The sequence below is a fragment of the Aythya marila genome (genome assembly GCF_965140915.1).
Source record: "Aythya marila genome assembly, chromosome: 1".
Taxonomy (NCBI): Eukaryota; Metazoa; Chordata; class Aves; order Anseriformes; family Anatidae; genus Aythya; species Aythya marila.
This window is the reverse complement of record NC_139042.1, coordinates 81239472-81257605: the sequence shown is the minus strand read 5'-3', so window position 1 is coordinate 81257605 and position 18134 is coordinate 81239472. Positions and strand designations below refer to the sequence as shown.

General features: G+C 38.6%; 1 protein-coding gene across 3 annotated transcripts in view; it reads left to right on the top strand.

Annotated features, from left to right (window-relative positions):
• SH3KBP1 (SH3 domain containing kinase binding protein 1) overlaps positions 1-18134 on the top strand; it is a 230026-nt gene that overhangs the window by 183148 nt on the left and 28744 nt on the right. For all 3 annotated transcript variants that reach the window (XM_082766890.1, XM_082766889.1, XM_082766891.1), the window contains 3 exons: positions 10893-10994; positions 13127-13178; positions 17049-17129. In XM_082766890.1, coding sequence (XP_082623016.1) covers positions 10893-10994; positions 13127-13178; positions 17049-17129 — 235 coding nt within the window. The remainder of the gene's footprint in view (positions 1-10892; positions 10995-13126; positions 13179-17048; positions 17130-18134) is intronic.

The window sequence follows — 18134 nt, the reverse complement described above, 5'->3', positions numbered from 1 at the left end:
TTTGATATACTCAGTGAGTTATAGGGAAAACACTGTGAGTAATTTTTCTCTCATTTTAATTCTTGCCTGAACCTTGTCCTTGGCCAAGATTTTTACATTCTTAAAATAAACTCTTAACACTTATTCATATCTTGCAGCATTTCTTCAATGCTGTATTTAAAAATGGAGCATTAAGTAAGGTCAGTGTAGAGACCTTACTTAAGGGTTGTCAATATATTCAATAAGGTACCAGATGCAGCTTACAGTTCACTGGTATCTTTAGAAATATTATCGAAACACTGATTTTTGTGCTGAACATGTAAATAAACTACAAAGCTAGAGATTATTGCTGGGGAGGGCAGCAACCAGCACTTAAATGTTCTTGTTAGGTTATATATATTTTTTTCTATAAGTATGCACTGATGTTCTTTCTTCCTATTCTTGTTATCATTGATTGCAGTGCTACAGCAGTGTTTTCAAAGGAAGGGCTTGTATTGTTCCTCAAAAGCACCACATTTGAATTTTGACAAATGGAAGTTCATGCCAAGCTATGTAGGTGAAGTGACAGGATCCCCCATGCATGTAACGCTTCGAGATTTGCATCATCTAAAAAGAGTTAGCTTTATTTGTTAGCATTTTTTAATACAGCCAAGCTAATCTGAAAAGGTGACATATTTTAAGATAAAAAGGGAAAGAAATTTTTTTTCTGCCCTGTGCTTATGAAAGATATCACTGACATACCAAGGCGTCTGGAAAACTGTGATTATTGCTCACAATGCAGGCGTTAAGACTCACTGCTTAGATTCATCCTTTCTTTCATCCTGTGTGTTGGGTTCACCTGCTGGCTTGATGGTTTTATCTCAAGTCCAACCTTGTCAGAATAAGGAGAATCATTTAAAGGGAAAGTAAATATGCACATACAGTGCCAAGTAATTAATGATGATAATTAGGACCCTGTTTCTAAGATGTCTTTGTTGTAAGCTAGTAATGGCAATAAATTAATCCTTCAAATGATTTGTTCAATAGTTTTCTAATCTTTCTAAATGCAAAAATATAATTATATAAATATTTATAATTACATGAATATCTTGGCTTATCAGAGTGTCAGAGGTATGAATTTTGTCTGTTACTAGCACCACCTTTCATGTTTGTGGTAGCTAATTCAGTGTTATTTTGAGTACTGGAGGGCCAGAGTTTTATGATCTGGCTCATATTTATTTCTCCATGATATTCTGCTGACTGAACGTTGCAAGTGAAGTGAATCCCCAGAAGAGATTGTTTTGTTCAATGAGCGGTGTAATTTTTTCTGTTTGCACAAATATTTCATCAAAGCAATTCAGCTTTGTTACTGATTAAACTATTTACTCACAGAGTTTAAAGTCAAAAGGTTAGATCTAGCCTAAAATGGATTTAACAGCCAAAATATATCTGGTCTGTCGGATGCTCTGCTCTGAGGTCCTGTATATTGCAGGTCATTCTTTATTCTCAGCCAATTTCTCCTTTGCAGAGTCCAACAACTCAGGCCAATTCTTGGACAGAATATGTCTCCTAGAGAGGTATCTTCTTGTTGGGCTTTCCAGTAAAAACCACTGTCTGGGAAGACAGTATAACCACTGCTGAAATAATGTCTAATTTTTGACAGTCTCTCGTATTTCCTTCCGTATGATGTTGACATGGTAAATTCTTAGTAGAGCCATAGTGCTTATGAATACAGAAAAATTCTCCTGTTTGAAGCTTTAAAAGATGCCCTTACCACATGTCCAATTCTCTGCTGCTTGGGCAGGACAGCTGGTAGGAGCTGGGAAGGATTTGGATCTTCTGGAGCGCAGACTGAGGACCTGAGCAGAATAAATTGCTTTGGGTTATGGGCCAAACAGAGTCAGGCTGGGAGATTTCTCCTTGTACTTTTCTCCCATTATTTCATAATCTATGAATATTCGGGAGAAAGTGCATATAAGGGGAAAATGGGTGGTCTCCAGGACTGCCTCAGAAGATTAATTTATTGTCTGTTGGACTGTCTCTGTCATCTAAATGATTTTGGATTAGGTAGGTGTTGAGCGATTCATTCTGCCATATCGCCAAATTTTAAAATAATATTTCTGTTTAGGAGTACTTAGTTACTAACCAGATGCTTTAAATCATAGCCAGGTTCAAAAATATTTAACAAACTGTTGCATGATACTGTAAGGTCTCATTCCTGGTAACTGAGTTTAGTAAATAACAAAGCTTGATCATATTCCCCATACAGGCTTAGGTAGCAGCACAAGGTGGGTGTAATGTAAGACTCAGGAGAGATGCTTTCCTTCACTCACAGGTGTTTTAGCAAGTTTTATGAGAATTTATAAAGACTAAAATAAATTATTTTTTTGACTTTTCAGAATAAAAGTGGATTTTGAGAGTGATATGCCTTCATTTCAGCATTAGAATTGTACAATAAAATGTAAGAAATTTTAAAGAACAATTCCTAAATGTTACTAAGCTGCTTTTTTTCACTCCGTTTCAACATGATTTTACTGTTTTCCCCAAATTAAAATTGCATTAATGAATATCTGATGCAATGTGAGGTCAGGTTTTGATTAGCTCATTTCAAAGTTACCAAAATAAGGCTTACCTTTGACACAAATTTTCACTGAAAATTTTCCGTCTACTTAAATCTAGGCAGTTGCTCATTAACGGGTTAAAAATAAAAACTAGAAATTTCCCTGCACATAACTGTTTTTGCCCAGTGATGTCAGACACCAGCTTTCAAAATTACAGAGCTCTTTCTGTAGCCTTCTCCCGTGCCTGTGAGAGCTGGGACCTTTTGGTCCCCGGAGGCAGGCAGCAGTGCTGTGCCACTGCTGCTCTGCGTGGGCGCAGGGAATGGCAGCCAGCTTGGCTCTTAGATTTGGTTTGCTACGAGGCCTTTAATCCTCAAATTCAGAAGCCTTTGCAAATTATATATATACACACATATATATATACACACACATATATATATTTGAGTATACGGAGTGCCTTGAAAGGTTCTATAGACACATCTGTTCACCTTAAACTCAAAGGTGTTTTGTTTTTTCTTCAAATTTCAAGGTTGGCTATCAATTGTGGGAAATGCTGCTGAAAAGACACTTACAATGAGGGTGGTAATAATGTAATGTGCGGCTGCCAGCACAGCAGAGCTGACACATGAAAGCTCTCAGTACAAGCGTAAGAGATATTCATGGCTTTCTGAATAATGGGATTTTATAAGCTCAACATTCTTCTTGATGAGAACCAACTATGCAAGGGCAGAAGGAAAACAGACATTTGACAAATAACAATTGCCAACTGCTGGGATTTTTTTCTTGTTTTCTTGCAAGGAACTGTGTGTTCTGGTGAGATTTCTGTGATACTCTGGTATCCTACCATGAGGATTTTGCTTTTTCAAACCCTGCACTGTTGTGTTGCCTCTCTCTCAATACTCTGAATAGTCTGTAATTTTTAGTTTGTAATCTTAGCTTGCCAATTGTATATTTTAAGCATAGTAACATATAAATCTTAAGTAAAAAAGGTAATTCTTGTAGGCCAGTTTTTTAGAAGATGTCTGTAGATGATGACTATACATACAAGTACATCTGTTTGCTTGGGCAGAAGACTTTCTGTTTAAGCACTGCCAGAGTACCCATACCACAGGACATGCTTTGCAGCTACCTTTTCAGAGGAGCTGCTGTTCTTGTTCTTGGCACTGCTTTATGTCCTAGCTAGACCGATGAAATCAAAGGTTTATTTATCAAAAGTTTTTAATCAGAAAGGCTGAAATATCGAGCAGTTATGGATTGATGTTTACAGGATGGCTTCATGTTTTAGTTTTGCACTACAAAGCAGCAGCGTGTTCAGCAGGCCAGCCTGTGTAATGGTCTGCTCCCTCAGAAAAAAAGAGTCCTGTTTACCGATGAAGAGATCAGCCTTTTTCAGATTTATTTCCTTGTGGGTTTACACAGCTGCAGCTATAGGCATGCATAGGGGAGAAAATAAATACATAGCTTGTTACTTTGCTTTGGGACCTTGGGGAAGAGGGAAGACCTCATTTGCTTTTACAAACAAAAGCCTTTTCCTTAGCTAGGGGCAGCCCAGGAGATAAGCTGGGGAGGGAAGAGATGAAGTCGGGGATGTGGCGCTCCCTGAAACATTTGGTAATTCAGAGGTGGTGAGAGACGAGGGAGTTGGTGCCTGCCTGAAGAGCTGCTTGCTTTGGAGGAAAAGGCAGGAAACATCTTCGCACCCTCAAATAAATGAAAAAATGTGGCTGGAGCAGTGGATGCCTGCCTGGCAGTGAAGTTGTTTCTCCTTCTCCCACAAACCTTTCATGCGCCCCAGTGCACTGCCAAATGTGCTGGTGCTGTACTCTGTGGAGGGGCTGAATAGGTTGTGTAGGCAGCCCCTTGCTCAGGCCCTGATTTTAGTACAGCTGCAGAGGCTGCTCAGCTGTTGGTAGGCTCCCTGCTAGTACTAGGCAGCCGATGACGTTGGAAAGAGCAATCTCCAGGCATTTACAGCCAGCTTCAGCAGAGACCTAGCAGCAAGTCCAGTGGGCTTCTGTGCCCAGGCAAGAGAAAAACTATAATTACAACTGAGCACACAGCCAAGTAGCTCCTGCTTTTTATTTAAGAGATTAAGAACGGTCTCGTAGCACACAGTAACTCTCCTTTGAGTGGCTATAAGTGGAGAAAAAATAAGTAAAATAAAGCACGGTACTTGGAAGAAAAGATAGTTCCGTGTGCCTGACATTTAAAGTACGGTGCATTATTGACTCCTAGCAAAACAATTTTGAAAATCCATATTGTGAATTTATATTACAAGAGTGTTCACAAGCAGGAGAGTTGCTTTCTGTTTGCAGGGAAAGGGTTGGTTGCCCTCATCGTCTTTTCACTGGCTGGGGCCTAGAGCACAGCACTGGGGACTGGAAACCAGCCCATCTGTGGCAACTAATTTTGAAGGGGTGGCTTTATATGAAGTGAAATAACCTCGGTCTTTGCAATATCTGAATGTCCTGCCCACTTGGAGCAGGGGGAAGGGACCGTGAAGATGTGAGAGTCTCAGAGAGGGCGATTTCAGTCACGTCTGGGTGGCACCATGTCCGTCCATGTCAGGCTGGAGAACAGGTCTGCCTGAGAGGGGCAATGCGGCCTGCTGGGTGTGAATCTCCTGATTTCATAGCCTTGAACGTGGTCTCAGCTACTAAACTGAATATCAAGCAAGCAGGGGACTGACAGCTCTGTCTCACCAACCCCTGCTGTCAACTCTTTGAACACCAAGGAAAAATGGTGATGGTAATTGACTGAGGGAAAGTTTGCGTTCTTGCCCTGCACTTGCCTGTACTCCTCAGTCAGGCAGATGGAGGGGGCCAGCCTCTTGTCAGTGGTGTGGATCTAGATACAGCTGCATCTGTGCAATGAGTGGAGTATTTGTAAGGTTATATGGTATTACGGAGCCTTCCGCTGTGGCTTTTTGTTCAATCTCCACCAGCTTCTGCTTTTTTAACAGTTCAGCTGAGACCACCAGGGGAAGAAATAGCACAGGGTTTGTTCTGGTACAGTAGCAGCCGTTGTGCTGCCAAACAAACCTGTTGGTGTGGGATACACACACATACCATATGTGTAAGAGACCAAGCAGTGTCAGGATCCGTCCACATATAAGAGGAAAAAGTATGACTTTTCTAGGTTATGGTAGCCAGCATGAGAGTCTCTACAGGATTGTCACAGTTCCTGAAGGGATACTAAGCCATGATCTTATGCTGTTGACTCTACTTACATATTTCACTGTATTTCACTTATATTCACGAATAGTGTGAAAAAATTGGTACTCCAAATAGCAGACCAAAAGGTTTTTGCTTTCATATTAAAATATATGTTCACTGCTCTGTCTGATCTCTCCAGTCATGCTAGAGTCATCCTCTCTCCCATTGCTCTTTTAGTCACCACAGACTTAAACTTCAGACTGGGGCTGTGTTCTTGTCTTATTGTTGGTTTGAGGATTGTATTTTTTTTTTCTGTTTAATATTCCCTTCTGGAAAAATAAATAAATAAATCCCCCTTGCAATTTTCTTCCTAGCTTGCCTGACTAGCTTCTAATTATTTGAAGACTATTTTCTCCTCTTATTCTTCATGTCAAGAAAAGGACTGTTTTTTTTTTTAGTTCGTCTGTGTATGCCCTTAAAATTGTTGGCAACATGTTGACAAAAGCCAGTTGTATTCTGCTTTTCTGGTAGTTGCCATTTCTCCTATGTTTACCCTTTTCTCTTACATTTTTTTCTGACTTCCTTAAGAATTCCAGGTCAGTTTGACATTTTTATTACCTTACATTTTATGTAATATTTGTTTCTCATGAAGTTTAGAAATTCCTCCTCAAAAAATCCTCAACACTTCTTTTTTTATGACTACGTTTTTCCAATTCTTCACCCTAATACTTATCACAAGATGAATTTTGCTAATAAATCCCAAATCCAATGTATTTAATTTACTAGCACTAATTAGTGATCTAAGGGGTTTGGAATTAGAATGGATTTTGATTCTTCAGTAGAAGAACTTTCCATCCTTCTTTCATTTTTGCCTCCACTCCCTCCTTTTATTTCATTCTTCAAAGTCAGTTGAATTACATTTGTTTGAGACAATATTTTTGAACTAGAAATGAAGGTACAATGAAGATTTGTGTTCCAATGAGAAAATGCTAAAATTTCCCACTAGATTTTTTGTTTTCTTTATGTCATGCATCTGCCTCAGCCTGAACAATGAAAACAGTCCTGTCAGCTGTAATTTTCAGTGGATTTCTGTAAGGTATTTGATTGCACTGTCGCTGCCTTGGACATGAATATAGTCTCTGACTCAAGCTTTTGGTAGAAGCCAATTTTTAGTGTAGATAAATGCTGGCCTGGCTACCACCTACCTTGCATGAACTATAGTATCTACCAGATACAATTTCATCTTTTTTGTCATTTCTTACTTTTCAGTTTTGTAATTTTCTTAATCTCTTTTTTTTTTTTTTCTTAAACTAAGATGCATTTTAAGTAATTGGAATGCATTTTTTCATAGAACTTCTGGGACATTTCAGCATCTGATTTTTATCTGTCTATGCTGTTATGAGTCTGGTAGAATAACATGGAGATAAAGGAGGGATCCACTTCGTTAATAAATTTTGGAATGTGTTACTGGGTTGTAATAGCTTGGTGGCTTTTGTGTAAAATCTAAATTTTGAGATGACAGCCATTTTGCCAACATTGAACACACGAAGCTATATTTAAAAAAAGACAGCGTGATTAGGACTGCGTGGCTGACAGGGACCTAGAACTGTTGGAGTTGCTTTTGCTCGATGTTGACAGCCAGCCATGTGGTTCTGATCACAGCTTCTTCATGGCGCTTCAGGGCTCTGATGTCATTTGTTAGTGCATGAGGCAGCTTGTTGCAGCTCCAGCTCAGGTGTCCTCATACGGTAGGCTCTCGTGATGAAGATGTACCTGCTGTCAGCATTGTATGTGGGCTTCCAGAGCTTGCTTAATTAAAGAAAAACTGCCTAACTATTTACTGATGTAGGAAAATCATGTGTAGTGATTGGCTGTGTAAGCCCAAGTGACAAGATGGAAAGAAGAAAAAAGCAAACGTGCAGCTGTTCTGGATTAATGAGCATGAAACACAAGCAGTTTTTCATGAAAATAAATAAACTCTAAGAAAAGCATGGAGTACAAAATGCAAGTGTGCTACTAAAATGAAGAAACAGGAGTAAGATTTGTGTTTTCTAAGAGGAAAAAAAATCCAATCTTAAAAAAAATGACATGATATTGTACATTGTTTAGCCAGGGTTACTAGCTGGCTCTAGGCTATACTGTGAGTAGAAACACAAGCTTTGCATGTCCAGCAGCTTGGGTTATTAGTAATATTTTTAAAAATCTAAACTGGATATCATTTTGGTGATTTCAGGATGGCATGGTAGGGTGCAGAGGGCATCACAAAACATGCCACGTGACAGAGCAGTTGAGTGCCCTACTTGCTGGGCTGCACAAGTGGGAGAGCCAAGTGGGAGGGCTCCTGCACATCAGGAATGAGGGGTGCTGGCTGAGGTAAGGGTAAAAGCCTGCACACAGCCTGCCTGTGCCATGCATGACTGGCTGATTAGCTCAGTCCTTCGTGGAGCGCAGTGTTCACTCAGCAGATATTTGGAAACATCAGCAAGTCGAGGATCAGTTCACTAACAAAGCTTTGATAGTCTAACCAAACTGATAAATATCTCCTAAATAACTGTGATGGTCTGGAAGGGGTAAGTGTCCTTGGGGAAGGCCACCCTGCTAAAGAACAGGGAGAATGCAGGAGACAAACAGGGATTAAACACGAGACAAAAACAACCAGAAAGAGAATGAAAGTTCAGTGCCTGCCTTTGTAGATCAGGAACACATTACATCAGAGTAAAATACGGAGATATGAAGGAAGAAAAAGTACATACCTTAAACAGATGTGATACGAGAAAACATGATATTTAGCTTTCTTGTTTAGTCAGCACATATTGCCAGGTGGTGAAGCGATCTAATTAAGCTAAATAAAAGGCCTTGAAGAGAAGAAAATTAAAAAAAATAAAAAACATAAAAGCTGTGCTCTTCCTTAATGCTAGTCTGTTTTCTTTCAAATATCATCAAATGTGTTATGCATTTTATGTGTGATCCTTTTGGGTCCTTTCCAGCGCTAGATATTCTATGATTATAACTTACAGAAAGATACCAACACGCACAGTCACTGTGAGCAATATTTTAAAGAATTCTCCTGGCATTAAGTATACCTCATTAAGTCAACTTGTGTTGTTGTGTATCCCTGTAGCAGCTGAACCAAACGATACCATGGAAATATAACGATGATAAGATCATCTTGCATGCATGTATTATCATGCAATATTTTACTGACTGTTCATATTTTGATATTTGTAGTGGATCCTCTCCCCTATTTAAATACTGCTTGCTTTCTCTACACAAAGTATTACTGTTTCCTCTTAGCTTTTCCTTCTGTGCTTCTGCAATGTGTACAAGCTTTGTAAGTATTTTTCTTCAAAGATTTTTTAAGTTGTGAAAGAGTGCTATGATTTTTTTCCTAGGAAGATGATGAAATGAAGATCAGAGTGGCCGTTTTCTAAAGTATTTGCTCACATCGCATATTCACCTTGAAAAATAAGTTCAGATCTGTCTTTCAATGAATATTTAACATGCAGTTACCCTATATATATGGCTACAACAATGACTGATCTGAGCAAGTGACATTTAAACTCTAGAGTGTTCACAGGTACTGCACAACAGATACAGCTTCACAAATTGTGTAGATAAATTGTCAAGACATGACTTCATTTGTGTTTCTACAGCTGTTTTTATACCACAAGAATGTGAATATTCTAGACCCCTTCATCCAGTGCTGTTTCTGAAGGGATATTGCCTCATAGCATATGTGAGGCTTGTAGAATTTGGCCTATTTCTTTTGCTTCTGTCCAATTTTTCTAGCTTTGTTCTCTGTAAAAACCTGTATAATTACTTACTGCATGTTGTTGCCTCTCCCTTCTACCTAAACTACCTGCCCACCTGCCTCCTTTCCTTATATCCATACCACTCTGTTTCTGCTTGCCCCTCTGTTCCAAATGCACAGATTTTTCTTTCTTTCTCACTTTATGGAAAAGCAAGAAGGCAATTGTCTTGTAATGAGCCAGTTTTTGCACATCACCATGCTTTTTTCCACAGCCCACATAAGGTTTTTGCAGGGAAAGACCTGCTCCATTTTTGCAGCAGAGAGTGATGGAAAATCCTCACCACGGTGAATGTGTGGAACAGTGACCATGCCCCAGGCCAGGACTGTTAGACCTATGTCAGTACCACTGAGTATTCAGAGAACAGAGCTGCTAAATTGCAACCGATCTCTTCTGAACAGTGCTGAAATGTGATTTCTGAAAAGCAAAACCACTTCATTAAATCTCGGAGAATTTCCATAGGGCTGGATGAGAAATGTTAGCATAGTAGCATCCAGCATGTTGAACTCTGAGCCACTCAGTGTGGCTCTGCCTCCAGGACAGCTGGATGTACCTGGCTGGTGCATACGGTTTGGTCAGACCAGATCTGTAGCTGTGGAAGGGATTACAGCAATTGCTTAAGGCTGATGTAGCCGGATCGTGTGGGATCCAGCTGCAAATCCAACTCTGGTTAGTGCTGCCTGTCGTAGAATAGGGAGATTCCTACTGAGTTGTTGTCATGACCAGCCCGTGTACTGTCTATGGGTTTTCCCTTCCCCTCACGTTTCAGATGTGCAATATTTACTGCATGGCTCTGAGCCATATGAAGATTTAGGTTCACTTTTTGTATTGTGAGTACTTAGTTGTGCATTGTTTTGCCATGCCCACGACATTGTGTTGCTGAAAAACGCCACAGAAAAAAATGGTGCTTCGCAGTGTTCAGGCGTGTAATGCCTTCTTAATTGGACGGTGATCAAATTTAATAACTTCAGGAGTAATTCCAATGTGTCAAGGTTTTCTTGAAACTGTGGCAAATGAATGAGCTTTATTACCTCTTGGGATGTATGATGTTTAATTAAGTTATTGTCTTTCTCTGAAACGAAGTCACAGAGAAGTAGTGCCATACATGCTCAAAATGCTTACTGGCTTAACAGATCAAATGCTGAAATAGTGTTTTGCTTTAGACACAGACAAGCTCTTGAGCTCTTACAGCATGTTTCTTGTTCTTCCCTAGCTGCTCCATATGATAATGTAATGCAGGGTGATTACTGAAGTTTTTATCTGGTAGATTACCCTGTTAACCTGGCACTCCACTAAATTGTCATGTTCTAGCAAAAAGGCAGGACATTATGCAAAAGAGCACTTCAGCACACAAATCTGTTCAGCATCCAAGCACATTGTGTTTTGCATTTTATTTTCCTGTTTTGTAGGATTGCATTGATGTAGGTTGGTGGGAAGGAGAACTGAATGGCAGACGAGGAGTGTTTCCAGATAACTTTGTCAAGCTTCTTCCTTCTGATTTTGAAAAAGAGGTAAGCAATGTATTCTTTCAGTTTCAATGCAGAGTGGAACTGGGACTGAAATTCTGTTTCAGGTATGTGATTTAGACAAGTTTTATTTGCAAGCTAATAACAAAAAAAAATGTTAAAGGAAACGAATTTCTGAGTTACTGAGCATCTGTGAAGAGCACGTATGTGATTGGCCTATCCAGTCAGCCTTCACTACGCTGTTCTGAAAGCCCTCTGTCCTGTGTCTTAAGTTTGAGAGAGAGAAACTGGTGATCCCAGTGTAATTTGCCAAGTCAGGTGATGCAATGAAGATCAGAATTATCAACTTGTCTCCTTTGTTACCGTGGTAGAATATCCTGTTTTGCCAGCAGCCAAGCACTCCTGCAGAAAGAAGAGGGTGAAACTTTAGCTGTGAGATTTGAAAGACAACAGTGAGCTTTTGGTATCTCAGAGACATGTTCCTTTACCTCTCTCAGAATTATTAAAAAGGAAGATACAAAATCTCCAGAAAAGCCTTTTCAGCCTCTGGTTATTTGAAAGCGACAGAGTTGTTATTTGCCAAACAATATTTAGAAATCTTGCAGCTTCCTGAAGGAAAGGAATGGATTTCTTCCCCAAAAAGTCCGTTCCATTTTTAGGAACCTTTTCAGTCATCAGTGTGATATTATGAGCTTTCAATCAGGCTTTTGATGAGTATTTCACAGTGACAATGTAAGCCTTCTGTGATAAAACCAAGACTTACTGACACTCAGCTTCAATCTTTGGCAATAAAATTGGATGCCAGAGGCAAAAATTAAGTAACTTGGAAAGCTTAATAAAGGAACTATTAAACAACTCACAGAAGCTAACACGATAATTATTAAAAACGACGGTAGAAAAGCAGCAAAAACTGTTGGAGATTAGCATGCAATTTCATATCAGAATGTATATTCTAGCTTTAGGCCTAGTAATAAAAGAAAGTGATATCCAAAAGAGGCAGAAATCATAAACCGTCAGACATAGTGAGACCTCAAATTGTAATATGGAAGACAAAAACTTCACTCTTACCCATTTTCTTTGGTGATTAAATGTATTCAGTCCTTCTAAACTAAAAAAAAAAAAAAAAGTATGTCTTTAAGTATTTTTACTCTTTAGAGTAATGATGAATTTAATTTCTAGAATAAATTAAATATTCAGGCACGTAGAAATTGCAGCAAGGTTTGCTGTAAAAATTGATAATAAAATTTTATTGATTTTAGGAATGACATACATGTAGATCTGCCCATGCGAGTAAGTAACTGGTAGAACTATAGACTGTCTTTCTTTGCTTGAAACAGCACTAAAAGGGAAGGAAATGGATACTTTTGCCAGGTATTTTCTGATATGATCCAGAAACCTTGGATTCCATCCCATAGTCTGAAAGAATATGCGTTGCAGTAGTTCAGTTCTGCTTGTTGAACAAAAGCTCGGGATCTTTCCCTGTCTCCTTATTCAGTCCTCAGTTTTCCCATCCTGTTTCTTTCCCTCACATGGTTGACCCCAGGTCTCTTCTGTTCACTGCTTAGTCCCAGGCTACACCAGCTGGGGGTTTGGCTCACAATGGTGGTGGATTGAAATAGTTGATGCTGAAGATCCAACACTTTTTTGGTATTTTATTCTGGAATAGTTCAAGCCCAGCCCCATTGACAGTTCCAAGGTGATGGAAACAGTCTAGAAGTGAAGGCCACAGAAAGGAAATGGACTGGTTGGACAAGAAGGAAACAAAACTACAAAGCAGGGACATAGAGTGAGAGGGAAAAAAAAAACTAGCTGGATAAAGAAATTAGGTATAGGGAGGGAGTGAATGTAGATGACAATTCAGGTAGTGAGCTCAAGAATAGGTTTCTTCAGTAAATCAAAGATCACACTTTGCTCTGATCTTCAGGCACATAAGCTGAACTCTTTTCTCCTCCAGCAGGATGTTTCAATTGCAAGAATAGAAAGATTAATTTGTTAATGCTATTTTCTCTCTTAAAATGCATTGTATGGAGTTATTTTGGGTACCTCTGTGACAGATCTGTATTCTCAAGTCTTGTAATTCTTAATGTTAAGCAGTCTGTGATTACATCCAACCTTTGTGTGAATGAGGTTCACAGGCATTTTTAAGTGATCTCTTTTCTTCTGTTATTAAATTTTAGAGACCGAAGAAACCACCACCTCCATCAGCTCCTGTCATCAAACAAGGATCAGGTAAGTTACAGCCAATTCTGTGCAGCACATACCGGTGAGCACATCTCAGTCTAAGCAAATGTATTCAAATTTAGATAGAATTCATGTATGTCAAAATTCATATACAGCAGGTGTATAGATAATAAGTAATAATCAGAATCAAATTGCAAATAGATGAGATAGCCCCAAAAGACTGTTGAGTGCTCTTTAAATGTTCTGCAGGCAACCATCTGCACATTTTAACATGTATTTTATAATGTATTTTATCTCTTGTTAGTTGGTAGCAAGCCTGATACTTTAGTTATTAGAAATCTTCAGTTCCATTTATTCACTCAAGTTGATGGTGTGAATGTCTGCCGTATAGACACAAAAATGCTGGAGCCTAATCGTACCTGCGGTATGAAACCACATTCATTTTACACCTGTAGATCTGATCTGTTCTCAAGAGATTTTTTTCCATACCTAAGACAGTGTTAGAGAACTTGGCTGTAATTCAGTGGCTCCATCTGAGTTTCAATCTAAGTCGTGCAAACCTGCAGGAATGCTGGAGCCAGCTGTCTGTCTCCAGGGTCTATGCTATAGTTAGATTCCTGTTTTTTCAGTACTTTACAAACATAAATATAGAAGGTATTATCTGAATATGTTCATGATATGAATATATCTGATACGAATATAGAATATGATATGAATATATCTGAATATGGGGCTGAATATATCTGAATATGGGGCTGATTATGTTTTCCAAATGTCTGAGTGTTAGTAAAGCTGGTTTTGGAGTAGGTTAAACTGAGTTGTGTCTCAATATTTAGAGCTGAAACCACTTTTATTTGTAGTTTTAAAATGACCTCTCAATACAAAAATCTACATGATTTCTTCTCAGATGTGCATGATTTATATTTTCCATGGAACTCAGAAACAGTTGAATTATCTACACCCTTGACAGGTCTGACCTCAGAAACTGAATTCCTATTCCGTTCAAGTAAAATCACAAGGCATGGGATGCACTCAGAGTTTTCATTGGTGTTGCAGTTGTAGTGGAAACATAACTATGGCTACAATTCTTTAATCCCTTAACCCCCATTAATTTGTTAAAATTCTGCAGCAGCACTAGCATTTCCCCCACTGCTGGCATGCATTAGGAAAAAAGAAATACACACAAAAAAAAACAAGCACAGCCAATCTAGTCAGATTTTTTTCTTCTGTCTACGTGGTCAGTTCCAGCTCTGACTGGCTTAAAAAGTAAATTTCCCTCTCCTACAGTCTTGACCCAGTCATTAACAGAATAAACAAGTTACACCACAGTACAATTTGCTGAGAATCAATAGGTTATAATTTAAATGGTTTGATTTTGTCAAGCAGTTCTTTGACTACACAATCATGACTATAAATATTTGGTTTCCTTATTGGCACCCATGGTTTGTTCCTCTCACTGTCCTGAAACTCCAAAAGCATAGATTTGATTTCAAGGCCATTGATCTGACAGTGTGTCAAAAGAGAGCAGAGTAACCTTGCCATCTAGTGGTGGCTGCATATTCAAGATGTGTGAGAGAGAACTAAAGTTACTGCCTGGTGCATGTTTTGGAAAAACTCTATAAAAAGTTATATTTCTTTCAATCCATACTCCTCTCATATTTCTCTCACGTAAAATTATATAATAATACTTTCAACTTGTTTTTTTGTTTTTTTTTTTTTTTTTTCTTCCTATTTATATCCAAGGCATTAGCTGTGTCACCACAGCAGGATAATGTGCCCCTTTTCAGAAGTAAAAATGGATACAGCAGCCAAGACTACTGCTGTTCTTCGTTTTCATACTCAGTCTTTGACTAGTCCTGACAGTTTATGCACAGGAGTTTCTTCTGATATGTATTTAGAGATAAAAATCATCCTGTGTTTGTTACCATCCTGATATCCTGTGCTGTGTCAAACTGTCACTTTACCAAGGTGACACTGTGTTTTACCACATCCCCATGGCAGGCTTTACTGTTGATGGTACATAATAATTTCCAGTAAGGTTTCTGCATATTTAACTAGTCATAGTATGCTGAATAAAGTGAGAACTGTCAATTGCAGTCTAAATAATTAAATATCAATATATTCTAATGCAGAGCATAAATCATGGCAGAGAATTAGAATTGGTCTTTGCAGTATAAGTCCTGCACATATAAGGGACATGTCTAGTTTGTATTATAGTATAGTGGAAAGTTTAGCTGTATTTCCAAATTATACACAGCAGTAGACTTGCCAGGGCCATCTTTGTTGGGACACTTTACAAAGCAAGGTGTGAAAGCTGGGCAACCAAAGTTAAGGGCATGAGTTTCTTACGTAGTCATGGAAAAGCAGCAGGCACTTCACTGAGTATCTGGGGTAAGCAGCATCACTGCATCTGGACTGAAGGGTAGGAATTCTCCTCCAGTGCCTCTGTGGACTTGTGTGGAGTTTCCTTGCAGGTGTCCTTCTCCAAGCAGCTAAATCAGGTTCATGGTGCCTGCCTGGGAACTGATTAATATGGGGTCACAACCCAGGCAAGGAGCACACCTGTGCCTAGAAGCCTATAGGTGTCTGAAGGTCCATTGTTCTAGATGCGACCTCTGTGTGTTAACGATGACCATTAATCTTACTGTAATTAGGTATATAGCTTTGTGTCATTTTTTCCTTGAACCCACTAGTATGTGTAAGGTTATCAAGAAGTTGACTTGTGCTTTGCATAACTCGTCTTTAGAAAGGCTTAAATTGGTTTCTATCAAGAGTTCCTCTCAGGAGTTAAGCAGTTTTATGGCAATTCAGAATTTTATTTTTTTTGACGTGATAGGTTGTTGCCTGTCCAACAGTGCAGTTATATAAAGAAACAATGGTCGATAATCACCACTGATGAGCAATTTGTGCTGTTGAGTACTGATTTCTAGGAACCAGCTGCAGAAGAGAGTTATGACTGCACATCCAGAAAATGTAAATGTATTTGAGAACTGCATAGCATAGACTGAGGCAAAAAATGCCTTGCGTTCCCTGCCTCCTTTGCTTTTCTTGGATGTCACCTACTGCAATTTTTATTGAAATACTAATAGTGTTACCTAAAGCGGTTTTCAACACTGCTAAGTTGAAATGGCATTAGCACCTAGTGGTTAGCCAACACGGTGAAGCCAATATCCAGTAAAGCATTTCTTATAATATGGGGACTAGGAGATTACATCTTGCGTGTGCCAGGAAAGTTTTGCAAAATCTTCCCACTAGTTCTCATACTCTTCAGAGCAACAGAAGTCAGTATGTCAGGGTATCTAGTACAGAGGCAGAAAAAGGCAGAAGTTTATACCTCTAGGCCAAAAGCTGTCACATAAAATAGTAACAGAGTACTGCTGGTACTAGTGTTCCCATCCCTCTAACGTGTGGAATTGAATGACTAGTGTTAGAGGTATAATGGAGTATTTTTATTTTTTTTTAACTTAATGTAAAGTAAAACTTTGTATCCATCTATATTAAGCATTCTTTTGGCAAAAATGCCCAATTAATTGGGTTAATCCTAATGATTTTCCTCACTGTTGAATTGCTCTTCAGTTAAGTATGTCTACAAAGTTAAAGGGCTACAAATATTAAATATCTGTCCACATTTAAAAATCTGTAGTGATTTTTTTTTTCCACAGAATGGTCTGAAATTTTCTACTTTCTTGATTTCTAGTCTTTGGAAAGTGTGAATTTGAATGTGAAAACATTAATTGTTTTTCTGTCCTTTATGGTATAATCAAATATTTGAAACTAGATTTATGTTCAGTTTTAACAAGAATTTCTTAAAGTAGGAGACTAAAAAAAAAAAGCCTAAGAAGCTGAAAAATTCTTGTGTGGCCTTATATGGTAGCTTGTTGGCTTGCTCAGAACTGCAAATTCTCCATTCTTTGACAGGTACCACAGATCGAAAGCATGAAGTCAAAAAGGTGCCACCCGAAAGGCCAGAATGTCTTCCTAATCGAACAGAAGAAAAAGGTATGAAATTTGCTCTCTGCAGAGAGACGGGGTACATGTGATGACACATCCTCATAGCCTAGTCCCTCAGCAGTTAGTTTTCATTACATTCATTGTTAGGTTGTTTATTACCCACACTAGCACCTCTCTGATTATATTCATTTTGGAAAGGATCACACTGCTGTTTTTAGGCTAAATTCAGGGTTTTAAGTTGTATCAATCCAGAGGTGGTAAGTGATTGCAGCCTCAACTGACGTCAAGGGGAGATACGCTCTCAGTACAAAAAATGCTTTCTAAAGCTCTGAGCTCATTAAAACCCAGGTCCTCAATCAAGCACGAGACCCCAGATTAGTGCATATTTTTTTCTTAACTTCTGTAAGCCTTGGTTTTCTAGTCAAAAACCATCAACCCTGCTTTTCTGCATCACAGTGGGGTTTTGTAAAGATATAGTCATTAGAGCCTATGAATCACCCCATTATCATTGCCAAAAATGTCATAGGCAAGGCTGTGAAGAAATAAAATAATAAAATAAAGTCTTCAAAGCCAGGTTTTTTAACATTGCAAGAAGTGAGGCATAGTACCACACAGAGCAAAGCTTTATTGTTTCATTGTAGCACATCAAGCAGTGACAAGCTTTAGTTGTTTCACTGTGTTCATGGTGCATTCTGAGTAGTTTGGGGAAAATAGTTACATTGATGTCTAACTGAAGATGGTGTCAAGTTTCATACATTTAAGTGGACTATTAGATTGCACAGACAAGTTTAATTATGGGATTTCTTAACTTTGAAGTATTTGAACTTGCAGTCTTTTAAAAAGCAAGTGTATGCACATGACTAAATGTATAATATGCACTTACAACTTAGTGCCAGAACATTCAGGCTGCACCAAGAGCTCTTTCTGGATAAATATCGTAGTGCTCTGACAGGTGTTTTAGCATTTCTATCTACATATCTTTACTTTTGGTAACATGCATTACTTCTTGTGGTTATCTTGTCAATAAAACCCTTTGCTTTCCATTTTGGATTT